The sequence below is a fragment of the Amblyomma mixtum genome, chromosome 6 (assembly GCF_055824585.1).
Source record: "Amblyomma mixtum isolate Tamu chromosome 6, ASM5582458v1, whole genome shotgun sequence".
In the NCBI taxonomy this organism is placed as follows: Eukaryota; Metazoa; Arthropoda; class Arachnida; order Ixodida; family Ixodidae; genus Amblyomma; species Amblyomma mixtum.
In genome coordinates this window covers 7,990,971-8,017,770 of record NC_143017.1, presented here as the reverse complement: position 1 = coordinate 8,017,770, position 26,800 = coordinate 7,990,971, and the positions used below count along the sequence as shown (strand labels likewise).

The window sequence follows — 26,800 nt, the reverse complement described above, 5'->3', positions numbered from 1 at the left end:
TGGGTATGCCACAAGGCTCGTGCACTTGCGACCAAAAGTAAGTGTGCATATACTCGCCTTTAGTCTTAAAAATTTGAAATTGGAATAGTTTTCATTGTGATGAGTCAACCCTTTGTACCTCAGTGCCCACACACATGGCCAGCAAGTATGAGCACATTACTGATCAGAGAAAAGTGGAGCTGGAGCTGAAATGTGGCATCTTATCAAGTGCTGTGGAAGATACACCCCATTGCATTTCACAGCTTCACTTCTTTTGTATGACATCTGATGTGGTCATATTTGATGACAACATACGTGGATCCTGGTGCACGACTCAAACCAATATTTGTTCTTAGTAAAAATTGATTCTGTGGTTTTCTTTAAAACCACAGAATCAATGTAAAATGGGAACATATTTTTTTCCTACTGCTCAATTCGAAATTATTACTTCAAGACCAGACAGGAGCACTGTTGGCAAGTTGCTGCCAGTAAAGCCCGACCTTAAACAAAATTAACTTTGTTGCAGTTTGCTTTTAGCTGGTGGTGGCGATAGCTTTTGTCCTCCTGTAGTGTACAGCAGCTTTGTTTTACCTTTTTGTCATTCACTCTTGGTACTCTGGTGATGCAGGCCAATTGCAGTTTGGTGTCCCTCTAAAAATTTCTGCAGCAGCCTGTTTCATACCTGAGGGCTAAAATATGCGGGAGAGCTTCTTAAAGTAATTCAAGCATCTCAGCACCGCCATGCGTAGGTTGCTTCATGTTGGGATGCCATATTCTAACGTGGGAATGACGATCAGGGCCACTTTTGAAAGTTGATCAAACATAGGGCACGGTATACACATCCAAACCCTCCTGGAATGTATGCTTTCGAGCTAGACTCAGGGTAACCAGAAGCCTGCAACACCAACTCCCTGCAAACTGCACTGTACGTTCTGAGGCAACAAGTTCCTCCCAAACAGTAATGGCCCAGCCATGGCAGCCATACCACTGTGTTTCTTCACCAGATTCTGCCTATTGTGCACAGTTTCCCAACATTTTTGCTAACAGTGTGAATTTCCTCACTTAGGTGTATGAGCAAGAACCACTATTACCATTTTTCTAATGGCAAGTTACTGGTGTTGAAAGAAAAAAGTATTCATAGACTTGGAAGTTTCCATTGGTTGGGTGCCTTCAAAATCTTACACATAGCCTGCTTAGGCTCCTATTTTCATAATAGAACAAGACCACTCGCATGCTTTCCTCTTTCTGTAATCAGTTGCTTAAAAATAGAATGCGACATCCATGCATGACAAAATTCAGTAAAGCAGCTCACAGATTCCCCCAGGAAGAAAAATTAATTTTGGTGTCTCTTGGTATGTGCTTCTGTTTTTAAATGCATGATTAGAAGGAGCTCCAGATGGTAGTGCTAGATTTATAAGCAATTTTTAATGCTTTCGTGAGCCTGGGCATTTATGTCAAAATATTTTGTCAAAACAGGCACATATGAACGTGCAAAGGAATGCCTTCCAAATGCCCTTGTCACATCGCACTTGGACTCGGAAGATTCAACTGCAGAAAAAGAGTCAAGGCGCACGCGAAAGCAAGTAGTTTTGTCAAGCAGTGAGAGTGAGGACAGTGTCGAAAATTGGACACCTGGGCTCCTAATACGACGTAAGTGTTTATTTATACCTGTGCCACATGGGCAACTTTAATGCCATTAAGTGCTTACTGCCTTAAACCTTAATGACATTTTCATGGTACCACACGCACAAATTTTGATGGAATTAGCCTTACTGCCATTCGCTAACTACTGATTTCCCCACAACTCATTTGCCCGATAAATGCATACCCTTGTCCCCATTTTTCACATACAAAAGCATGCAAGTTCATTATTAACATCCTCCTATCATTTTGAGACACATTCAGATCAGTCACCTCTGCTACATTTTTATTGCGAATGGCACCATTTTTACTGGCATTTCTCAGCCTGTGTGCTCGCACATGGTATTATGGCTACTTTTTTCAGCTTGTCAGCGAAGAACAGCTCCATTTCTTACAAGTCAGTAGTGCATTTGGACAGCTGTGTTTGCAGTTGGTTAAAATTTCTTGCTGGCATTGTCATCTTGAGGGCATGTATAATGACAATAAACCTGAGCATGTAGCATCAGCTCTGAAAATTATGGGATTAACAAACTTTAGCATTAAGCCTTTACTGTAATTTCTTGTCATGCCTTTAATTTTGCTCTTACAAACAGCATAGGCAAGTTAGTCTGGATTTTAATTTTTTTCAATGACAAGCTCATCAACGTTTAACATTGGCACAGGTATCAATCATTCAGGTCGCAAGTGTTCTGTCTCCGGCTCACACCATCACAGAACAGAGTCTTCACAAAGTTCAAATGGAAGAGAGGCGTTGAAAATGCTTGTGCCAGGTATGATAGTTACATTAATGACGACAGCTTGCAAATGCAGGTCTCCAATTTTAAATGAATTCTGCAGTGTGATCAGTGTACCAGTGAACTGACAATATGTTGGGACTTAAATTTATAATGCAGGAAGAAGCTCCAGCACAAACCAAAATGGAACGCGGCCCAGTACTACACAGCCCAGGCAATCTCCTGTACAAGGTACCACATCATTTATCAGGTCACCTAAGGCTATATTTAATGCATTGATGAAGTCAGTCATAATACAGTTGTCTTTCTCGATTATTCCTGTCAAAAAACATTTGAATTAAAACTCATGCAAATAAAAATATTTTGTGAAATCCGCCTAGCTACATCCCCAGCAAAGAAAAGGTGAATAGCCATGTTAGCAACCAAAGGACACCCACAAACATCTCATACACAGATAATTATGCAGAAGCAGGATTTTACTTTCATTTATTATTTGCTGTCGCGTGATTTATAGTAGTGGATCTTAGGGATGACGATTCCTTTCACATTTTGCACCTGAATACAACTGCAAGGTACATTTCAATTATGCAGCATATTCTTTGTACTGAATGACAGATGAACCGCGAAGAGTGAGTGCATTCTTGGGCATTGGTTCAGCAGATCATGACACTGGGCTGTCATCTGGTACGTTTTATTGAACTGCTTTTAATTATTTGAAGTTTCAAATTATTCTGTGTATGCATATTATTTGCTCTGGCATGGCTTTATTCATTTTATTCAGTGGCAGTGGTGTTCCTTTGCAGTCAAATGCTCTGCATTAGAAATGGGCTATTGTCTGCTGAGCACTGTATTTTACTGTGCACTTCTGAAAAAGGTCATGATGCATTTTGCTTACTGCATGACAGGCAGACCACCAACTGTGGGTGCAAGTTTGTGCAGTGGTATTGCGGAGCAGCCTGCTGAGGTGTCATCTGGTATGTTTTAATGGAACAGCACGTTATTGTGCTTCCGTAGTGCAGACCTCTGCAGCCTTTAGTGCATATTCATTTGATAAGGGCTGGTAATGCAATAACATTTGCAGCTGCAGCTGCGTGCTATGCACAGCATCGAAAGCCCGAGTGCCCGCCTCACTGGTAAGAGGATGCCTGCGATTATTTCGTTTGAAAAGCAGTTCTTTATACATTTCTGTCACTAATCGTCTTTCCTTTGTTTTAGCATTTGAAAAAAAAAAAAAACATTTGAAAATCAAATGAAGATTCTTCTGGAACTCAGGGCGCTAATCTCATCCAACAAGCTCCCAGCGGACTGCCCTGCTTTGCCTGCGACAACTGCGGATGAAGTGCTCCATCTGGAAGCGCACATTTCCTCAGAGGAGAACTTTGAGAACCTAGTGAGGTTTCATCTCGCGCTCTTATGCCCAGATGTGTTCCTAAACGCTATTTCTTCTTAGGTCAGCTACTTTTCCAGTTTTGGAGGTACTGATGTTCAGGATGCTGTCCGGGCACTCCTGCGTGGCCTGGTGGGGAAGGCAGCTGCATTGCAGTTCAGCTGGCGTGGATCACATGGCCTAAAACATGCTTTTGGCGATTTGAAGAATATCAACAGCATGATCCTCGGTAAGCACTCGTTTCACTCATCATAACAATAAGAGTTATGGGGGGTGCACATTATTTCTTTCCTTTCACAATGGCTGAAAAATTAATTTCAATGCCTGAACCTAATGCACAAACTTTATTGTACATCAGCACAGTGTAATTCGTTACAACAGCTCCAACTCTGTTGAGCAGTTTCCTGCTGTAGTTGTACTGCAATAGTAACAGCTAAATTGATGGCAGTGCCTTGCTGGTCATGTACTTTGTACAAATGGCATGGTTGTGCATTTGTAGTATGAGTACCGCAACTAATATTTTGACACTTGTCAAATTTTCTGCTCATGCAGGTTGCCTCAAGGCTCACTTCCCTGACGAGACGTGCCTTATGAACGTCAGCAACGTAATAAAGCGCTGGCTAACCGGAGCCCATGACCGCGACGGTGGTCGCAGCCAGAGGCGTCAGCTGCAGGAGTGCCGGAAGCAGCTGGCTGCTGACAGCTTTGCCAGCTAGTAAATTTCTAAGCCACTGGCAAAAATCTCTCCCAGTCCAACTGGTTTATGGAACAATTGCCAGTTGGTTCCATTTGAAACTAGATTTTATTTTATTTTATTTATAAATACTGCTGTCTCTGAGGAGAGACATAGCAGGATTGGGTGAATACGTGAGTAAAAACAAATAACATGTGTAGCATAGAAATAGATAACACAAAAGTATTAAAAACAGATCAAACGGGTCAAATTGTCAATGAACGAAGTCAGCCGTCCAATCCATTCCAAATTTCAACGGTTAGAGAGAAAAAAGAAAATTTAAAACAATCTGTATGTGGTTTGAAGGGAACAATGCTTAATGGGTGGTTCCGTCGGGTTGCACGTGCGCTTGAGGACACAAAGGGTGCCTGAATGCCAGATGACGTGCGAACGATCTTGTGCAGCATAATGATGCGTTCACGTGTGCGCCTATGTTCTAAGGTTTGTAAAGATAAACTGTGCATATGGGTAGAAGGTGAAAACTTGCGATCATACCGGCTGAAGATGAATCTTATTGCTTTTTTTTTAACTGATTCTAAACGGTCAATTGGTCAAACGGTCAAGACTGGTCTCAGTTGAAACTAACTGGGAATTGTCCAGAAATCAGTTGTACTGGAAAAGATTTTTGTCAGGTTCATCAATACATGGGTATCATGTAATAAAATTTTTCTTCATATGCAGATTGTTTCTTCTTATATGGTGCAGTGCTTCAGTGCAGAGCACCTTCAACAACCTGCATGCACACTTTTGCATGAAGCCCATTTTGGAGGCGCAAACTAAAGCAAGGTTGGTCTCCGCGTTCGGCCCAGCCTCGGCCCCCAAGCGTGGCCCAGCGATGGCAAACGGTGATCGGCCCGTGCAAGGCCAATGTCAATCCCCAAGCATGGCCCGACCGAGTTGGCCAAGCTTGGGCCATGGTCGGCCTGGTTGGCTGCCGTGCATGGGCCAGCGATGGCCCGAGGAAGTTTTTTCCCTTGGGAGCTGGGACGATTTGCTGCGAAGCGAGGATCCCGCTACGCAGAAAAAACGCATCAGCCTGGCGGCCGAGGCTGTGCCCGACCAACGTCTCTGGCCCGGTAGCCCAACCCCCTTGGCTTAGGACCACCCTAAATAAAGTTGATTGATTGACTGACTGTGTGCGCCTCGCCGCGTTGGTAGAGGTCAGCTCCGAGGGTGATACCAGAGTTTGAGGGACTCTGGTGATACGTCTTCTCCCTCCACTACAATGGGTTGTGGTTCGAGCGTGAAGCTTAGCTACGTCTCTAGCGGCGCTCGGCATCGGTGGCTGCTGCGTCGCGAGGCTTAGCGCAGCGCTGTGAGGAAGATATGGACTTGCCTCTTGATGTGGTAGTCCAAACAGGGAAAGGAATTGGTATCGGCAGGTTCCTCACGAGAAGCGGTGGCTGATAACACTGGCTTCAGACGGCTGGGATGAGGTAATCCGGTCGTAAAGGATGAAGTTTGCGGAGCGCATGTGAAGCGCGTCCGCTCACGCGACCTCCGAACGCTGCGTCGTGTCTTGCTTTCAAGCGAAACTTATGCGTGGCCAGGGGTACGTACCTGTCGCTACTCTACCAGGTTTAACCAGTGCTGAAGCACAGCCAATCTGCGATCGAACGAGCTCAGTCCGTTCGTTGTCTGCTGGCAACTGGCCTAGCGCGAGCGCTCCGCCGCGCGGCACTAACCGCTCATCGTCGCCTTCCATGTAGTACAAATACATGCTTTTGCACAGACAGAGAGAGAAAAACTTTATTACGGAAGTGTGTTTGACCCCCCTTGGGTACCTGGCACAGATTCGAGTGTAGTAAATATTCTTTGCAGTTTTTCGTAGCCCCAGCAAGCGGCTGCGCAACTGTGTTGACATCTGGTAGCATTTTTATTTCCCACGGCACCCGAGTACTAAACGCATATACAGACTATGAGAACAACACTTGCCAAGCGGGATATATTCTTTTTTCGCGTGGCAACATAGCTGAGGCAGCTGAACGCAGACTGTCTCCGCGTGTGAATATTGATCAGTAGTAGAGAAACGCTGAGCGGGACTCACCGGTTATGCGATCCATCCAGGCTTAGTGAAACCGCTCAGAAATCTTCGTTCCCTTCCTAGATGACCAGATGTTGTTGGTTTCCAAAACACACTCTTGAACTCCATGTAGTACGCGAAAACTCACGCTAATGCGACGACGGTAAGTGACGAGCGACGACGTCTCGCGAAGCAAAATGCCCGTGTCCCTAGTGTTGCTCAGGGGTGGTATTCTCCCAGTGTCGCCTTTTGCGACATGTCGCATTATGCCCAAAAAAGTGGTACAGTTGCTCGAAGAAAGGGAAAACGCCACCGGCACTTCCGTCCGCGATGCTTTCTTTCCATGGTTCTTCCTCCATGTTTCATTCCATGTTTCATTCACTCTGCGACAACGTTACTAGAACAAACTACGTTGCTCTGCGAGACCTGAACATCGAGAGAGCAAACTCCGCAGAACTGCGCATGCGCGCCCAGAGAGCAGGTGGAAAGGAGGACGGTTGGCGGATGTGACGCCAGAGGGTTTTTCGGTTTTCTGTTTTTGCGGCATGTAACTCTCAAACCCAGACGTCTAAAATTATGCCGAGGCCGAGGATGGCGCGCGTTTCAGAGAACGGGCGAACTCATGTATGCTCCAGCGCTTTGTTGCGCTATCTGCGCTTTCGTTTCTCTCTCGTGAATCGGCCCGCTGCTGTTTTGGTAGATGCGAGCTCGGTGAATTTTGCTCTCAGTTCATGGTTTAGGCAGTCCTACCTTCAACCTTTTCCAGACTGAGGTGAGTGCTGTCAAAATAATTCATTGTGCACGCGCGATGTTGTTTCGTACTTGCCCGCCAACTAGATAAAAAGTGTTCGTCGTCGCTCTGACATCGCCTTGTGGCTTGTTGAAAGAGCTGCTGCACGACTGCGAAAGTGTGTGACGGTCTCGATGATCAATGCGGCGTCTTCTGATGTAAATTTCGCGACATCGTGCGGGTGAAGGCGCGCGAGGAGACCGCGGAGTGGCGTCGTTAGAGGTCGTTTTTTCGCGCTTGAAAGGACAGCTGTTGCATGTTTGCTACTGTGCACCTATCGATAGTCGGTTGCCTCTAACGAAGGTTTGTCTTTTTCAAGATTCATCTCCTTCGCTCATGGCCTCTGTACATTTTGGCCGCAGCTGTTATTTCTGTGTGTGCCAGCGTAAACGCGCTGGACTGTGGGATTTTACTGCCTTCCTCGCAGCTTCAGCAGATGGGGTACGTGACTTGCGCTATGGAAGCGTCGGGATTCCCGACAGGTAGGTGGCGTTTACCTGTGCGGACCAGTTGTATGTTTTCCTTCCTTTTTCACGCGGTGCTGCAATGCAGGAGATCAGCTTTTGTGATACTTCTGAAGAGCGAAAGAAGGGGTTGCTGGCCAGCGGGGAGCCTAAGTTTAAATATGAGCTGGCTCAGTGTGAAAAAAAAACTGGCGTACCTCGGAGTGCCACGAACCTTCTGTACAGCATGAGACTGCAGCAATGCATTCATTGTGCTTATCCGCTCAGGCCCGTCACTGCCAAGTAACTCCTGTGTAAGGCGACGGATGCCGCAAGGAATACGTGACTTCATTAGCCTTCAGCTAGCACTAGGTCGATGCCCATGGAAATATTTATCGTTTTACAACCGAAATAACTGCATTGGCATAATTCTTTGAGTTTGTTTAAACATTTGGGATGCCTGTCCCTACCATAGTTTCCCAACACTTGTTCTGTGTGCTCCAATGCATTCGAGGAAGCTATGGGAAGGATTTCCAGAAAAAAATTAATGCATTCATAAGTAACAGGCAGTGCGTGCCTTTAAGCCGCTGCCAAGGGCACTGAGAGGGTATTCAGACAAACCAAAGATGACGCTGAGCCAGCATGTCTTTTGGAGGAGAGCTAGCGGCCGCTGTGTGGACTTCACGTGGCTGTCAAGGGACAAGGCAGCAGCTGCTATAACCACTTTCCAGTGCAGTTCCATGCAAGCAGCATGTGCAGCACTTACTGTATCAGTGAATCCACTACACTGTTTTGTTTGTTGTAATTGTTTTGGAAATGCACACCTAGTGCATTTACGAAACAATTAATTCGTGTGTGTATCGACCAGCAGCTACCAATGTCGTTACTTTGTTTTTCTGCTGCAGCATGAGCCCTCACTTGCTGTACTCAATTCTGGGAGTGAGTTTGTTGAATTCATCTGTGCAAACTGGCCGTGTTTGTAGCATTACTCTGATCTGCAGCGTGCGCCTTTCCTTATTTGCAGATCCTTCCACCAGCTGGATTCTACCTTGACCTCATTACCACAGTGAGCTGAGATTGGTATGGCGTAATGCATACTTTCGCTGTTTCCACAGGTTCAGAGCGTGCTCCTGGTTAAGTTTTAAAAAGTTTGAATTTTTGAAAGCATGCCCGCAATGTATTTACTTTTATTGTGGACTGTGTATTTTGGCACCTCTGCATTTTACAGTACGCTGTTGTTTGAAAAGTTATTCTGAGCACTTTCGGCTACATGATTTGCAGAGAGAGAAGTTGGGGAAACACCAATGTGCGTGTGCAGTTCCTTGCCAGGTTCACAATGAATGGAAGATTTAGGCCTGCGCAAATCTGCACTGGATTCATAAGCATACAGTGTGCCATATAAACAAGCCAGACTCGGACTCCTTTCAATGCGGGGGTTTTGAAAATGGGCTCCTTGGAGTACTTTTTTGGTTCCCGAGATCAGTCTCCTTTCTCTGCCCTCTTCCCTTTGCCTACTTTATTTTGGGACTGATTAATAGTATGGCTACTGATAGCAGGATATTTCCCTGTTCATCCAGTTGTTACAAATAGCATTTGGGTATTTTTGTCCATGTTAGGTAGGAAGGTGTGAAGTCGGGACACAGGGTTCCGCAGCTACTTGAGGACCCTTGTTCCACAGGCATGACCCTTGTTCAGTATGAGCACTTTTACAACTGATGGGTGCCTACAGAAGTGACAATCTTTTTTTTCTTTTCCTGCGGCCCTGCTCGCGTTTATGACCTGTGTTATCGAGTCAAACACTGGCCCGAATAAGAAAGAAATGTTAATGCGGTATGTGGCTGGGCTAAGTAACATGAGATCCTCTATTTATAATGTTCTCATCAAACAAGGGAAAGCGATAGAAAAACAAAAAATCTTGTTTGAGCAAATTTCCGGGCCAAAGTCTCACTAATGGCACATAACACATTGAAAACATGTAAACAATTAAAAAGAAAATGTTGTATGTCGGCAGAAAAAGCGCATTTGATCTTACCTGAAGTGTAACAGCATGAAGTGACATTCGTCGCGACGTACTGTACAATGACAACGGCGATTGCTACCGTTGCCACTGGTACACCCGTGTGAAGCGAAACTTGGCAGCAGAGCGGCGCGTTCAGCAGTGTTGCTCGGTTGTGGCTGCTTCAGTCACCTTGTGTTAGACACCTGCACTAGTACACTGCACAGTGGTGCCTAATTACATTTCTGAGGTGCTATAAAATGTAATAAGTGAGAGGTGCAGCCTATACTCCCTTCAATTTTCCACAGCTCCTACCAAACTTTCAGTGAATTGTGTATGCACGTTGGCAGCTTGTTCGCTTAAACCATGCTGAAAACACAAACTCTTCTTGCAAAATACGTATCATTGCTGGGCTTGCCGAAGTGAATTGTGGATGCAGCTACAGAGAACAGTGAACTATTGTCTTTATTAAATGATGGAATCCATGCCTTTTGATCCAAAGGGGTTCGGGAATGGCGAATGACCTGACAAACAACGCAGGTTCAACAAAAAAGGTGCCTTTATTATGGCAACGTAAAACAAAGCACAACATAAACGCCCGCGCCTGCGCGAGTTCGAAAAATGAAGTGCCTAGGCTAGGCAATGGTAACCCGTTTGAATAGGCATAAAGAAATTGGGCATAAGTGCCCGAGCACACACTTATGTATGACGCAATCGGGCAAGCACTCCTGCCGTCAGTAGTCCTCTCCCTGCGAAAGAGCCCCTGACCTTCCCTTTTTAAAACCAGGGCTATGGCCGCCTCTGTGCCTGTTCCGCATCTCTGCCTTTCTCGTGCCGCTTGATGCAACGCGGCTATTTTTAGTGCTCTCTATACGTAAGAAGGCGAATGCGTTATCGTGCATCCGACAGGGGCACGCTCCCGACTGCTGGAGCCCATGACTGGCGCACATGCGTGCGCTAGCGCAAGCAGATGTGATAAAAACTAGTCACATTTGTACCCGCAACACCTTTTTCTGTTGGCTACTTTGACGAGCCATTTTTGGGTAATGGGCGACAGATAGATACAGAGAGGGCGGAAAGGCACGGATGTTAACCCACATCCTACAAGTTCTACAAGCGTTTTCGGGCCTTTTGCAGGGAGAGTTTGTTGATCAGATGTTCAACATTGGCCCGCCTCAGAATCTCCGTCTCCACGCTTAGCAGCGACAAATCGCTCAGGCTTTGATCATCGTTGATCAAAGCCTGTTCTTGATGAGTTCTAGCTTGCTGAATGATCGTTCGCCTGTGCAGTTCGTAACCATCAAGCACAAAAAAAGTCTAATAGTGACGTGAACATCCGGAAAGGAACCTTCAAGCTTTTCTCGAATTCGAAGTTTCAGCATGTCTGTCGCAGAAGAACAGCCTTCGTTGCTCGCAAATGAAATAAACTGCTCACGCTCATCGGGAAATGTGCCGGCCAGATCAGAAGGATACTTTGTGACGAGGCCCATTGCCTTAGGCCGCCGCTGTGCTGGGGAAAAGCTCTTTCAATCCGCAATAACAGCAAATTGCGAGCAGACTTTGGTGTAAGCGCTCAAGCGAGCTGTGAGCGCATGCAGGAGGTTGTCGATCATGACGAAGAAAGTCTCACAGGGAAATTTAGCTGAAGGATCTTGCGTCTCTGGTGTGCTTGTACATTCAGCGCTGTCGTGTCGTGTCGACTGTTTTGGTTTTCTCTGGGTGCTTGCCTTGTATGAAGCATTGTTTGATGCTTCCTTCACACAATGATCTCATCAGGCTGACAGCAGCATTCAGTGAGAGCGTTGAAGTGCCTTGCTGGTGGCGTGGAAACGTTGCAAAACTCTATCCCAAAACTCGGCCAACAGTGCAGTTTCCAACGTTGCCATTGTCTTCAGCAAGCACTCTGCCTCGTGCTTCGTTCCTCCTCTCTCAACTTGACCTTCGGATAGTTGCATCAAGGGGGCTGTGATTTCTTATGAGCCGGCCACGAGAGCCCTCGTTGCATCCGCTCGAGCTGACCACCGCGTGTCTGAGACTTGCTTTGGGATTACCACTGTCGCGTTTTGTTTCAGGTGGGTCTTGAGTACAGCCCAGCGATGAGTAGATGCAGCAAAGAAAACGTATACACGCTGTACAAACCCGAAAAAACTAATGGCTTGCACACAAGGATCTACAGCATGTGCCCCGACCAGGTTTAGTGAGTGGGCAGCGCAAGGGATAAAATTAGCTTGAGGGTTGATTTTTTCCAGATGTGCCTGCATGCCGGAGTACTTGCCAGCCATGTTGCTTGCATTGTCACCAGTTGAAGAGGTGAGATAGGTAGTCCTCACCTTCATTAAAATAGACCTGGCCGGTATCACCACAGACCCAGCAGAGCCTGTTGAAGTCACTGAGCCATCTGGGTAGACATGCATGCGGTGTTTATGGTTAATATGCAGATGATGCAGTGTAATTTGCTTAAGAGCAGGCAATGATACACCAGATTTCTTAGTAATTCCCGGAATAGAGAGGTGTACCCGAGGTTCATAGACTCCATATGGGTGAGCATGGTCTTGAGGCATGAGCGAACTGCGAAGGAAGGTAGGCACGATGAGCTTGAATTACTTTTGCCAATGCAGTATGTGGTCTGAGCATTGGAAGAGCTTCAAGATGACTCGAAACTCGTGTGACGTGCCGAATGTGTGTTCTCATGGTTTCAACAGCAATGTATGAAGTAACGGGATGCCCCCCAGCGACAAAAATTGTGGCTGCTGTTGAGGCACATTTAGGTAGTCCAAGGCAGATTTGTAGAGCTCGCGCTTGAACACTATGAAGTGTCTGAATGTTTGTCTTTCTAATATTGCTTAAAATGGGAAAGGTATGCCGCAAATATCCCAGGGACAGCGAACGGTATAGTAGAAGCATCGAGTGCACAGATGTGCCCCACGGCTTTCCCCCGAGGAAGGAGAGAATATGAACAATCGCTGTCAGTCTCTTTCGCAAGAGGTAGAGATGGGGACTCCACGAGAGGTTCCTATCGATAATAGTGCCAACAAAGCGGTGACTTCTCTCATAGGGAATGGCGTTGCCATTAATATATATGGGGTAACTTGTCATTTTTTTTTTCGTGTGAATGCCACGAGGGAACATTTCTCTGTCAAAATATTTAGGCCCTGCTGACGAAGATATAACGTCAGTATCGTTGCCGCCTTTTGCAGTCTCGCATGAGCTTAGGGACGGGTCACGCTTGATGCCCAAATACAGATATCATCGGCATATATAGAGATCTGAACAGATTGTGGCAATGAGTCAACCAGGCTGATAAGAGCAAGGTTGAAAAGTATTGGGCTCAGCACTCCACCCTGTGGGACTCCGCGTGAATTTTGAGTCTGAACAAAAGACGACCTCTCGACCAAATAGCTGCGTATCCAGCTGAACATGAGGCCTCAAATCTCAGCAGTTTCTAATGCATCCAAAATGGCCTGTGTTACGTTGTTGTAGGCGCCCTTTATGTCCAAGAACAGCGCCACGGTCAATCTTTTCAAATTTTTTTGGTGCTGGACGGACGTTACAAGGTCAGCCACATTTCGAAACCCAGACATAAATCAAGGGTAGATTTGGTATCGCTCCAGGTACCATTCCGCATGTGTTAACAACATTCTTTCCATGATTCTCCCGACACTGCTGGAGAGTGCAGTTGGGCGGTATGCTGAAATGTCGAGTGGTGATTTTCCCGGTTTAAGGAGTGGAACAAGATGACTGGGCGATGGGCGAAGTTTCCTACAAACCTAGAACCTGAGTGACAGTGGTTCAGCGGCCCTCAGCTCATTGCTGCAAATCATCACCTCATGCAGTTAGCGCTTTCAATTTAGTTTTACATGCAATAACAAATATATTTTTGAGCAGTAAAATATAAGAGTATAAACCAAAAGTAAATAAAATTCAATAATAATTTTAGTAAAACATGGAATAAACAAATAACTGAACAAACTACAAGTCCTGCCCCCCAACCCCCCCCCACCCCCCAAAAATGTTCCGCAGTCTCTGCCCTCTAATGACAATGCTCTTTTGCAGCTGAGCTACTCCTCACCAAAGTATGTCTGTGAACCCAGATACCTTCTTCTGTCCCAGCGTTCCCCATGAGTGGTGACTATGGACTTCAGACTGCTCTGTTCCTGCTCATGACTTACGCCTGCACCGACCTGCCCACTAGGACTGCTGCTAAGAGAAGCTCAAGATTCTGGCTTACTTCCATGACTGCCACTGATTAGCACTGGCAACTGATCTCTCCAATAGTGTGCTGCCTTCGTTGCCGCCACCACTGCCTAGAACTACTCTAACTGTGCTTACGGTGCACTCGCAAATGCCATACAGAGCTGGGTGTATCGACGGTACTGCTGTCAGCATTGATGGTGGCCTGGCTAACAAAGCTGCTGCTGTCGTTTTATATTCAGAGCATGATTTAATAAAGTTGCACTCCAAAGAGTGGAAATCAAATGCATTTTGAAACAAAGGGGACAGGTGTGTTACTTTATCCCACACAAGTACATGCACCATGTCATGGTGCATGTACTGCGAAATTGAGAATTGTGGTTTACAACTGTAAGTTCACATCTCAATTCCAAACTATATACTCACCTATGCACAAAAACTTCAGTTCCTCAAAGACCTACATGTACACAGGAGTATAACGAAGAGACGGAGGGGTATTAATAAACCGAGCATGTCACCACTCTGTTTGGGAAGGCGCACTTTGATGGAGATTAATCTTTCTTGCTAACAAAGAAAAAATATACACCAGAAAGTACAAAAACATGAAGCAGTTAACCAGCTCTAGAGATTTAAAGAATGGTACAACAGCCTAAGAGAGCTAAATAAGGCCCTGGAGTTTTGGAAGAAGAATCATCAATATAAATCGTGCACTAATAATACAATAATAAAATATTAGATATTACAATAAATTTAGACCTCACTTGAAGAAACAGAAGTTTCAATTCTTTGTGTTCGCACATTACCTACAGAAAAACTGTTCAGGTGGGAAAACGCACGAAGGAAAACAGCAAAAATGCTGCCAATGAAGTGGGCTTTCCTTTCCTCTCAGTAGCACTTCCACAAGAGTATTTCACAGGGTGCGCCTAAAATACTACAGACACCAAATTTTTGCTTCGTGTTTTCTTTCAAATGATGCATTAGACATTAATATACATGTACCACCGTGCGATATTCGCCTATGGCCGGTAAATAATTTAGAATTTTATTTCTTCCCGACGTTGTTTCGGTTTCATCAACTGAATGATGGCTGTGATGTGTAGTTGGTATCTAGGTCACGTGAGACACGATAAAAACGGCAATACAACTGCTGACACGTCATTTGTTGCCAATCCATTTCTAGAAGCAGGCTGGTTTAAGTGTTGTAATGAATCAAACCTACGTAAAAGCATGTATAGTGAAGTTTCTTCCTGCTGACACAACCTAAAGGCCAACTACATGTCACCGCCATTGTTCGGTTGATAAAACTGAAACGAGAACAACATGAAATAAGAAATTCAGTTATAAATTATTTAGCAGTTGCAGGCGAAAGCAAGTGTTCAATGTTCATAAGTTCATAAGTTCAATGTCCAATGCATCATTTGCTAGAAGAAAACATGCAACTAAAAATAAATGTCTGTAGTCCATTAAGAGTTTCAACTTTGAACCACTTGGGCACCTGACTCAAAGGCAACCAGACGAAGGGTTGTCTTGAATTCTAGTATACCCAAGCAACTGCTATACACGGCGACAGAGCTGGGGGCATGTTGCCTCATACAAGTTGCAACAGACGCTCTCAAGTGATTGCAAGAAGCTGTGGCCTATTACATGCCAAGTTACCTTCAACAAAGCTATGTTTTGGACACCACCGCACATGAAGGTTTATGGTTTATGAGGGTTTAACGTCCTAAAGCAACTCAGGCTGTGAGGGACGCCACAGTGGAGGGCTCCGGAAATTTCGACCAACTGGAGTTCTTTAATGTGCACTGACATCGCACAGTGCTTCCACACAAGACTTTTTTTTAGGAATTTTAGGCATTAGGAGACCCGCATCTTTCAGGTCAGTAGCAGAGCAAAATAATCACTGAGCCACCACAGCAGCTTCACATAAAGGGTGCTCCCACAGAACAATAGCTTTTATACATGTACAAGAGGCTGTGTATAGCTTGTTCTATACGGCACACTGTCTGCTTATGAATCTAGTACAGACTTGTACAGATCTAAATCTGCTGCTTTCATTCCGTAGGCAAATTACATAGGTGCACTGGTGTTTCCCCAACTTCTCTCTCTGCAAATCATGTAGCCGAAAGTGCTCAGAATAACTTTCCAAACAACAGCGTACCGTAACATGCAGAGGTGCCAAAATACACACTCCACAATAAAAGTAAATACATTGCGGGCATGCTTTCAAAAATTCAAACTTTTTAAAACTTAACCAGGAGCACGCTCTGAACCTGTGGAAACAGCGAAAGTATGCATTACACCATACCAATCTCAGCTCACTGTGGTAATGAGGTCAAGGTAGAATCCAGCTGGTGGAAGGATCTGCAAATAAGCAAAGGCGCACGCTGCAGATCAGAGTAATGCTACAAACAAGGCCCGTTTGCACAGATGAATTCAACAAACTCACTCCCAGAATTGAGTAAAGCAAGTGAGGGCTTCTGCTGCAGCAGAAAAACAAAGTAACGACATTGGTAGCTGCTGGTTGATACACACACAAATTAATTGTTTCGTAAATGCACTACATGTGCATTTCCAAAACAATTAATTACAACAAACGAAACAGTGTAGTGGATTCACTGATACAGTAAGTGCTGCACATGCTGCTTGCATGGAACTGCGCTGGAAAGTGGTTTTAGCAGCTGCTGCCTTGTCCCTTGACAGCCACGTGAAGTCCACACAGCGGCTGCTAGCTCTCCTCCAAAAGACATGCTGGCTCAGCGTCATCTTTGGTTTGTCTGAATACCCTCTCAGTGCCCTTGGCAGCGGCTTAAAGGCACGCACTGCCTGTTACTTATGAATGCATTAATTTTTTTCTGGAAATCTTTCCCATAGCTTCCTCGAATGCATTGGAGCACACAGAACAAGTGTTGGGAAACTATGGTAGGGACAGGCATCCCAAATGTTTAAACAAACGCAAAGAATTATACCAATGCAGTTATTTCGGTTGTAAAACGATAAATATTTCCATGGGCATCGACCTAGTGCTATGCACGTATTCCTTGCGGCATCCGTCGCCTTACACATGAGTTACTTGGCAGTGACGGGCCTGGGCGGATAAGCACAATGAATGCCTTACTGCAGTCTCATGCTGTACAGAAGGTTCGTGGCACTCCGAGGTACGCCAGTTTTTTTTTCACACTGAGCCAGCTCATATTTAAACTGGCCAGCAACCCCTTCTTTCGCTCTTCGGAAGTATCACAAAGAAGCTGATCTCCTGCATTGCAGCACCGCGTGAAAAAGGTTGGTTGGTTGGTTGGTTGGTTTATGGGGTTTAACGTCCCAAAGCGACTAAGGCTATGAGAGACGCCGTAGTGGAGGGCTCCGGAAATTTCGACCACCTGGGGTTCTTTAACGTGCACTGACATCGCACAGTACACGGGCCTCTAGAATTTCTCCTCCAAAGAAATTCCAGCCGCCGCGGCCGGGATCGAACCCGCGTCCTTTGGGTCAGCAGCCGAGCACCATAGCCACTGAGCCACCGCGGCGGCGCGTGAAAAAGGAAGCAAAACATACAACTGGTCAGCACAGGTAAACGCCACCTACCTGTCGGGAATCCCGACGCTTTGATAGCGCAAGTCACGTACCCCATCTGCTGAAGCTGCGAGGAAGGCAGTAAAATCCCACAGTCCAGCGCGTTTACGCTGGCACACACAGAAATAACAGCTGCGGCCAAAATGTACAGAGGCCATGAGCGAAGGAGATGAATCTTGAAAAAGACAAACCTTCGTTAGAGGCAACCGACTATCGATAGGTGCACAGTAGCAAACATGCAACAGCTGTCCTTTCAAGCGCGAAAAAACGACCTCTAACGACGCCACTCCGCGGTCTCCTCGCGCGCCTTCACCCGCACGATGTCGCGAAATTTACATCAGAAGACGCCGCATTAATCATCGAGACCGTCACACACTTGCGCAGTCGTGCAGCAGCTCTTTCAACAAGCCACAAGGCGATGACAGAGCGACGACGAACACTTTTATCTAGTTGGCGGGCAAGTACGAAACAACATCGCGCGTGCAGAATGAATTATTTTGACAGCACTCACCTCAGTCTGGAAAAGGTTGAAGGTAGGACTGCCCAAACCATGAACTGAGAGCAAAATTCACCGAGCTCGCATCTACCAAAACAGCAGCGGGCCGATTCACGAGAGAGAAACGAAAGCGCAGATAGCGCAACGAGGCGCTGGAGCAAACACGAGTTCGCCCGTTCTCTGAAACGCGCGCCATCCTCGGCCTCGGTATAATTTTAGACGTCTGGGTTTGAGAGTTACATGCCGCAAAAACAGAAAACCGAAAAACCCTGTGGTGGCTCAGTGATTATTTTGCTCTGCTACTGACCTGAAAGATGCGGGTCTCCTAATGCCTAAAATTCCTAAAAAAAAGTCTTGTGTGGAAGCACTGTGCGATGTCAGTGCACATTAAAGAACCCCAGTTGGTCGAAATTTCCGGAGCCCTCCACTGTGGCGTCCCTCACAGCCTGAGTTGCTTTAGGACGTTAAACCCTCATAAACCATAAACCTTCATGTGCGGTGGTGTCCAAAACATAGCTTTGTTGAAGGTAACTTGGCATGTAATAGGCCACAGCTTCTTGCAATCACTTGAGAGCGTCTGTTGCAACTTGTATGAGGCAACATGCCCCCAGCTCTGTCGCCGTGTATAGCAGTTGCTTGGGTATACTAGAATTCAAGACAACCCTTCGTCTGGTTGCCTTTGAGTCAGGTGCCCAAGTGGTTCAAAGTTGAAACTCTTAATGGACTACAGACATTTATTTTTAGTTGCATGTTTTCTTCTAGCAAATGATGCATTGGACATTGAACTTATGAACTTATGAACATTGAACACTTGCTTTCGCCTGCAACTGCTAAATAATTTATAACTGAATTTCTTATTTCATGTTGTTCTCGTTTCAGTTTTATCAACCGAACAATGGCGGTGACATGTAGTTGGCCTTTAGGTTGTGTCAGCAGGAAGAAACTTCACTATACATGCTTTTACGTAGGTTTGATTCATTACAACACTTAAACCAGCCTGCTTCTAGAAATGGATTGGCAACAAATGACGTGTCAGCAGTTGTATTGCCGTTTTTATCGTGTCTCACGTGACCTAGATACCAACTACACATCACAGCCATCATTCAGTTGATGAAACCGAAACAACGTCGGGAAGAAATAAAATTCTAAATTATTTACCGGCCATAGGCGAATATCGCACGGTGGTACATGTATATTAATGTCTAATGCATCATTTGAAAGAAAACACGAAGCAAAAATTTGGTGTCTGTAGTATTTTAGGCGCACCCTGTGAAATACTCTTGTGGAAGTGCTACTGAGAGGAAAGGAAAGCCCACTTCATTGGCAGCATTTTTGCTGTTTTCCTTCGTGCGTTTTCCCACCTGAACAGTTTTTCTGTAGGTAATGTGCGAACACAAAGAATTGAAACTTCTGTTTCTTCAAGTGAGGTCTAAATTTATTGTAATATCTAATATTTTATTATTGTATTATTAGTGCACGATTTATATTGATGATTCTTCTTCCAAAACTCCAGGGCCTTATTTAGCTCTCTTAGGCTGTTGTACCATTCTTTAAATCTCTAGAGCTGGTTAACTGCTTCATGTTTTTGTACTTTCTGGTGTATATTTTTTCTTTGTTAGCAAGAAAGATTAATCTCCATCAAAGTGCGCCTTCCCAAACAGAGTGGTGACATGCTCGGTTTATTAATACCCCTCCGTCTCTTCGTTATACTCCTGTGTACATGTAGGTCTTTGAGGAACTGAAGTTTTTGTGCATAGGTGAGTATATAGTTTGGAATTGAGATGTGAACTTACAGTTGTAAACCACAATTCTCAATTTCGCAGTACATGCACCATGACATGGTGCATGTACTTGTGTGGGATAAAGTAACACACCTGTCCCCTTTGTTTCAAAATGCATTTGATTTCCACTCTTTGGAGTGCAACTTTATTAAATCATGCTCTGAATATAAAACGACAGCAGCAGCTTTGTTAGCCAGGCCACCATCAATGCTGACAGCAGTACCGTCGATACACCCAGCTCTGTATGGCATTTGCGAGTGCACCGTAAGCACAGTTAGAGTAGTTCTAGGCAGTGGTGGCGGCAACGAAGGCAGCACACTATTGGAGAGATCAGTTGCCAGTGCTAATCAGTGGCAGTCATGGAAGTAAGCCAGAATCTTGAGCTTCTCTTAGCAGCAGTCCTAGTGGGCAGGTCGGTGCAGGCGTAAGTCATGAGCAGGAACAGAGCAGTCTGAAGTCCATAGTCACCACTCATGGGGAACGCTGGGACAGAAGAAGGTATCTGGGTTCACAGACATACTTTGGTGAGGAGTAGCTCAGCTGCAAAAGAGCATTGTCATTAGAGGGCAGAGACTGCGGAACATTTTTGGGGGGTGGGGGGGGTTGGGGGGCAGGACTTGTAGTTTGTTCAGTTATTTGTTTATTCCATGTTTTACTAAAATTATTGAATTTTATTTACTTTTGGTTTATACTCTTATATTTTACTGCTCAAAAATATATTTGTTATTGCATGTAAAACTAAATTGAAATCGGCAGCTTTATAACCTTTTCCAACCTAGCGACCACTACACTGGACATCAGAAAAAAAGCAATGAAAAAAATCAAACAAATCTAAACCAAAACCATTTTGATGGCTTCTGGAAGAGACAAGCAATATCTCCATCATGATAGTTCCTCTCTTGGCCGCATCTTTTTAGGAGGGCAGCTTCCACGAGCAGACCGCCACGATCGACGTGCTCAAGCAAACAATTTCTTTTAAAGTTTCCTCTTCATCCAATTCAAATATATAAATTCTCGCAAGTGAATTAAATTTCATTTGAAACAATGTGGTTAAAAGTTTGCCCTAGTTGTGAGTAGTTTTTTCGCAATGTGATAATATTTTTATCTCCAATGTACTGGTCACTAGGATTTAATTGTTCGTATTGTTCTAATCCCTGCGCAAGCAGGTTACATTTGATTTTCAATATTGTTTGGTGCAAAAATTACATAACTCCCACTATCGTTCGAGAAACACCCTGATGTGGATTTGTCGTGCAAGTAATATGCTTCTGAGCACCATTTGGTTGTTTTATTTGTACGAAAGACTCTCACTAATGAGGAAATTCAGGAAATTTTGTTTGGAGACTACTCAAACCTTGATGTCAATTCGTACTCAGGCGGCAAAGCGGAAAAATTCCAACCACAGTCTGTGCTTCATAGCGAAGAAAGTAGCTGCAATTCTTAAAGTGCAGATGAAAATGTGCTACTCTTAGGGCAACAAATAAATCCCAGTGTTCAGTATACTGGACATGGTTGTCCCTTGAAAACCGCTGTACTTACTGCCCTCGTAATTTGTTTACAAGCTTTTTAATAGCTTCTTATGGAGATAAAACCACCACAAATTTTTGTGCTCGCCACAAAAATTCGGGATGAAAAGGGATAAAGATGTAGATGCAAGGAGTGATCAACTGCATTCAGAAAGTTTGCGCATAGTCTGTGTGAGTTCTGCAAATCACATTCATGAACAGGGGTCAGTAAATCAACTAGTACTGTAGCGATGTGATTGGTTGAGGATACTCAGATGAAATGCTTTATGACTGGCTCTAAAGCAACTAGCTGAGCCCCGCTGTGCTTTACATTAATAATGTCCTAAAACTGAATGTCAGAAATCTCATCTGGGTGCATATATTAAGTTAGTCCTTAAGGTGTATTACAGTATATTTAAGAAAGTGATGAATACATGCATGATACAGTAAAATACAGTGAACATTCCAGTAACCTGTATAAACATTTCTTTCATAACAGCTATATATGAAAATCAAACCTTATTTGGCTGTTAGCACTCCCCTTCCCCCCCTTATATGAATGTGCCAGTCATGCCAAAATTAAATTTATTCATTCATTTACTTGGCCGTCATGTTCAACAATGGGAAATGGGCACTTGCTGCTGGAGGAATAAGGTAGAAATTGAAAGCTCCACCTTAAGGGTAGGACGCGATGAGTTGAACGTAGTGGGTTCTTTTCCCTAAATGCAGAACATCATTCTCTACTTTACATTCAGACGTCCCTGGGAGTCCTCATACCACTCCTGGCGTAGTGGTGCAGAGCTGCGCCATTGCCCTTCTGTGGCAGGTGCTGTCACCGGCGGGACTTGTGCGACAAAGGTTGCTCTTCCTGAGCGACCAGTCGTTAATTTAACTGCCACCCGACACGGTCACCAGAAAATCCGGCGTCGGCATCGTGAGCGAAAAACCACGCGCATGGCTCGGGCAGGTGGTGCCCATAGAGCAATGCCAGGTGGGCCATCTTGGTGACACAACCTGCCCACCGCATTGCGAGCAAACTGCCCATCGTGGCAGTTAAATCAAGGATTGGTCACTCGGGAAGAGCAACCTGCAGGACGCACCGCTGGGAGCACCTGCCATCGCAGGGCAGTGGCGCATCGCTTAACCACTGCTCCAGGAGGGGCATGAGGAGTCCCAGGAGACCGATAACGCTATCGTGTCATACCCGTAGGGCCGAGATCCAATTTTTCTTATTCCAGGTCATGGTCTAAATCTGCAATTCCTTCTGTTTCGCTTGCTATAATTTTTTACCAACTGCATAAAAACCTGCATACTTTCATTGTGGCGGTCAGTGCAATTGCTCCATCCACTACGCATTTCACTGTGCTAAACAAAATCTTATTCAAGTTGTCGGGAAGCATGGGTAACCACAAGGGGAAAGTTGCACTTCTACTGCCAGGGCAGCTGTCGTGGTTCTTTTGTGTGCTTGCAGGTCCAGATCAGCTTCTTCAAGCCCTTGTGCTGCACTGACAGCATCCAAGCAAGTTGTATTCCTTCTGTCAAGGAGGATGTTGTTTCCTGAAAATGTTCTACGAGGACTGCAGCAATGCATCGATTGCTCCAATGATGACATACACTGCGTGCAGCATGAGAAACCAAATGGCAATAGAAAGAGCACATACACATACCAGCACTGCCTCACAAATTCAGGCTGCAGATATTATTTTGTCACAGCTACAAGACAGTGCTGGCACGCATATATGTGTTTGTTCTATTGCTGTCTAATTTCTCACACTGTGCACAGTTTTATGTGCTGCCTCCAACTAGCCCAGCTTGCATTGCAACCTACATTCACGGCTGATAGGAGACTGTGCATGCAAGCTGCTGTTTACAGAAGTGGTATGCCTTGATATACAGGGTGCTCCATATTTATCAGTCGTGGTTGTAAAAAAAAATTATCCTGCGCAAACTACTTACCTGTGTGAACTTGAGCACTGGCCATAACGTAGCTTATGATAGTCTGCATTTTTCAATAATTGGTTTAAACATCAGAACTTGCTTGAATTGTCCAGAATCGGCGAAAAACTACAGTTGTCTGCACGGAGAATTTTTGTCTAGGTAAGCGGAGCAGCATATTTGACAGGCTGTGCCAACTGGGGTACTGCGAGACCTACCCCAGCTCCGAGCAGGGATATTGTTTGCCTCGCAGTTCACCAGATGGCAAAGCCTCTCAAATCGGCTATCCCGCTCGCCTCCATGAAAATTCCGCGCGCAGACGACTCCAGTCCTTCCGATTCTTGGCAGTCCAGGCAAGTTCCGACGTTAAAGTATTTATCGGAAAACACAGATATCATAAGCTACCCTGTGGTCTGTGCTTTAGCAGAAATAGACCAATGGTTTGCGCAAGAGAATTTTTTTACAACCCTGACTGATAAATATGGAGCACCCTGTACATGGTGCCTGTACCATGCAGTGAATGCACTGGCAAAAAGTACTGCAAAAAGCGACCTACATTAAGATGGTCATTTTTCTTTCCACGATTTCATTCCAGAGTGAAACAGTTATATTTTACTTCTGCTTTTGGAAAAAAAGGACACACAAACACATACAAAAAAAAACTCACGCAGTGGCTCAGTGGTTATGGTGCTTGGTACCTAACCCGAAAGACGTGGGTTCAATCCTAGCTGTGGCAGTTCCATTTCAATGGGGGCGAGATGCTGGAGTCCTGTGTACTGTGCGATATGTCAATGCATGTTAAAAGACCCCGGGTGGTTAAACCCACAGCCCTTCCTCCACTATGGCATCCCTCATAGCCAGAGTCGCTTTGGAACGTTAACCCAGTAAACCAGACCAAACCTGTTCTTGCAAAATGTGTTTCTAGTTCATCACTCTGATGCTTTCTGCTCTCATTTGGAACATAACACTGCACAGTGCTATGATCGACAAGAAAAATGGCCTGTAGTTGATCTCCCGCTCTTGGCTTCCACTTACCAAATCCTGGCAAATCCTGCGGTTGATAGCAAGGGCCTTGACGAGTCGGAGAGTGCCGCTTCACGCATGCCTTTTCCGTGCCCCCACTATTCGGCGGATCATGCGGGTGACATTGAGACCTGAGGTGCGGAGTGTCTACAGGGTGTGGGTGAGTTTTTCGTCATGTTGAACCCAGAGGCCAAGGACCCGGATAAGCGGGCATTTCTCAATGAGATGGTCATGGCTTCGGCGGCAGATAGAGCCAGGTGACTTGTAGCGGGGTCCTGTGTTCGAATCACTTCAGTTTTTTCCAGGGCTCGTTGCATGCCACTGCTGTTGAAGAAATCCTCAACGGTTAGGATGGCTTTTCGAAGAGCCTCTTTCTTGGCTGCGAGGGAGCCCCGTGTAGACCTTGAGGAAATATTGTCTGCATACGTGGTGTAGCTGAAGTCCTGCTGAGCAGCTAGTTGGTGGGCCAAGGGGGCCGTAGCGATATTAAAAAGGAGTGGGGAGAGGACAGCTCCTTGCAAGGTGCCCTTATTATGAGTGTCGAAGGGTTGGGATCACATAGTGCCTATGCCGATTGTGGCAGTGCGGTTGGAGAGTAAGGCGGTGATGTACTGATAGATGCGGGTGCCGCAGTTGATATGATTGAGGCTGTTCAGGATGGCTGTGTGGGCGATGTCAAATGCCCCCTTGAAGTTCGCCTCCAGATGGCATGCCCGTGAGTACGTCGTTTTTAGCAGGAGGAAGGCGTCTTGAGTGGAAAGTCCAGGGTGGAAACCGATCTTGTACAGGGGAAAGAGGTTCTTGGCATCAGTACGGTTTCGGAGGCAGGTATGAACGACCTGTTCGTAGATCTTGCCGAGGCAAGACATGAATGGGGCAGAGTGCCTTAACTGAAGGAGGTTTGTTGAACTTGGGAATGAGGATGACCTCCACTTGTTTCCACTCTGGAGGGAGCTTTCCAGGGATCCATTGTTGCTCAATTAGGTATGTCGTAAATGCCTGAATGTTTTCCCTGGAGAGGTTACGTATGATGGCATTCATAATTTTGTCCACTTCCGGGGCGTTAGACCTGGTGGCCAACCGCACAGCAACATAGACATAGGTGATGGGGGCATCCAGTCTGGGTTGGGGAGGCTGGTGTATGGAGCATTGGATGGGGGCAGGTGGTGGGTACCAAAGTATTCTGTCTGAAGCTCATCCAGCAGAGCTTGGTCGGAGCCCTTATAGGTGTGGGCTATGGTCTGCAAGGTGTGATGGGTGGCGGCTTTGGTGGTGTCCATGTTAAGGAGGCGCTGAGGATGGTCTAGGTTTCGGATGTGCTTAGTGTACCCTTGAGCGGAACACAAAACCGGAGCCAATTTTGGGTGGACACCTGGGAGATGCATCCTTGGGCTTGCTCCATGAGGTGTGCTATGCGGCGCTAAGTGTGCGATTGTGCTTTTGTCGTCACCATCTATGTAGGAGGCCATGCCGTGCCTCCCATATATGTAGGAGGTGGTTGTAAGCTGAGGGTATTCTACAATGCGTTGAAGGCAGCGGATGTTTTTGAAGTGATGTTCATATAGGAATTGGCTCCATTTTGCTATGTCTGCTATGGATAATGATTGGGGTGCAGTCACCCATAATTTATTTCAGTTTGTGATGTGGATGGTGCCATGGGCGTCCGGAGGGGGGGGCAAGGGGGGGCGGCTGCACCCCCCTGGAAAATCACTCACTCGAACCGTGAGTGATGGCCGCACGCCAGGGGCGGTGGTGCGCTCAGCCAAGAGGGTAAAAGCAGCCTCGCTTCCACGCTTTGGGTCACATCTGCGAAATGCCGCGTCCGGGCGCGCGTCTTTACGCCGTTTTCAAACCACACCATCGTTAGCTCTGTTGAAGGGCGACCTGTTGCAGACATACAGCGGCACCGGCGAGCATGTGTTTCGAGCCGCCTTGAGATGGGTGTCTGTTTCTTTGATCTCTAGACAGATAGCGACACGGTGGCAGACAGTGCACAGGGCATCTTGTTTTTGCCTTCGTTACGCCGGCCACCGATGACCTCTTCAGGAGGGAAGGACAAATCAGCCGTGTCCACCCCGCTTTGTCGGGCTGCTCAGGGGCAAGCGGGCGATGAGTTGGCGCCGCCGCTCGCTGTCTCCTCCGATCCACGGGAGAGCGCAGTTCGGTAGAAGCGCCGCTTTCAGAATCTTCGGCAAAGGGGATTAGCTGCTTTTGTTCACGGCGACGCAGTCTCTAGAGGCGCCCCCACACCAGCGTTCCTTGCGTCTTCTCCGAAAACCAGCGCCTTTGGTCAACGCAGCCCGATGGCGCCTGCCTGGCTCGCCTGTCACCTCTGGCTGGGTCTCAAATCACAACAGCGCCCATGTACTTTGCGATGTCAGTGCATGGTAAAGAGACCCAGGTGGTCGACATTATCCGGAACTCTGTACTACTCCGTCCCTCATAGCCTGAGTCGTTTTGGGGCTCTGAACCCCATAAAAACACACAAAACAATTTTTCCGACCGGAGTGGCGAGTGTCCCTTCCCCTCGGAAGTCGCGCGGAAGTAAGCCCTTGCACGTGTGCGCGCCGCTG

General features: G+C 46.0%; 2 protein-coding genes and 2 long non-coding RNA genes across 29 annotated transcripts in view; 1 reads left to right on the top strand and 3 right to left on the bottom strand.

Moving 5' to 3' along the window:
* LOC149338157 (uncharacterized) overlaps window positions 1-7,323 on the bottom strand; it is a 164,353-nt gene extending 157,030 nt beyond the window's left edge. For 18 of the 23 annotated variants that reach the window (XR_016283391.1, XR_016283392.1, XR_016283393.1 and 15 more), the window contains exon 1: window positions 6,522-7,323. Coding sequence is in view for 3 of the 23 variants with exons in the window: in XM_089547519.1 (XP_089403645.1) it covers window positions 6,522-6,537 (16 nt within the window). In the remaining 20 variants the exon portion in view is untranslated. Of the gene's footprint in view, window positions 1-5,810; window positions 6,460-6,521 lie in introns of those variants that run through there. The other 5 variants (XR_016283395.1, XR_016283401.1, XM_089547517.1 and 2 more) reach the window with 3 other exon arrangements.
* Window positions 6,015-23,186, top strand: LOC149338155 (uncharacterized). Of its 3 annotated transcripts, XR_016283403.1 has the most exons (4): window positions 6,015-7,269; window positions 8,755-8,810; window positions 19,710-19,740; window positions 22,741-23,186. It is a non-coding gene; the product is annotated as an uncharacterized LOC149338155 (long non-coding RNA). The 3 variants fall into 3 exon arrangements; XR_016283404.1 differs by lacking the exons at window positions 19,710-19,740; window positions 22,741-23,186 and adding an exon at window positions 13,837-14,227 and having other exon boundaries at window positions 6,022-7,269; XR_016283402.1 differs by lacking the exon at window positions 19,710-19,740 and having other exon boundaries at window positions 6,024-7,269.
* LOC149338156 (uncharacterized) lies at window positions 14,169-18,211 on the bottom strand. 2 transcript variants are annotated; one of them, XR_016283407.1, is made up of 4 exons: window positions 17,999-18,211; window positions 17,500-17,554; window positions 16,223-16,278; window positions 14,169-14,374 (listed from the first exon to the last, which is right to left on the bottom strand). It is a non-coding gene; the product is annotated as an uncharacterized LOC149338156 (long non-coding RNA). The 2 variants fall into 2 exon arrangements; XR_016283406.1 differs by having other exon boundaries at window positions 17,500-18,211.
* Window positions 23,187-24,781: 1,595 nt separating the features above from the next.
* Window positions 24,782-25,096, bottom strand: LOC149338154 (uncharacterized). Its single transcript, XM_089550114.1, has one exon. The coding sequence runs from the start codon at window positions 25,094-25,096 to the stop codon at window positions 24,782-24,784; it is 315 nt and encodes a 104-aa protein (XP_089406240.1).
* Window positions 25,097-26,800: the final 1,704 nt, after the last annotated feature.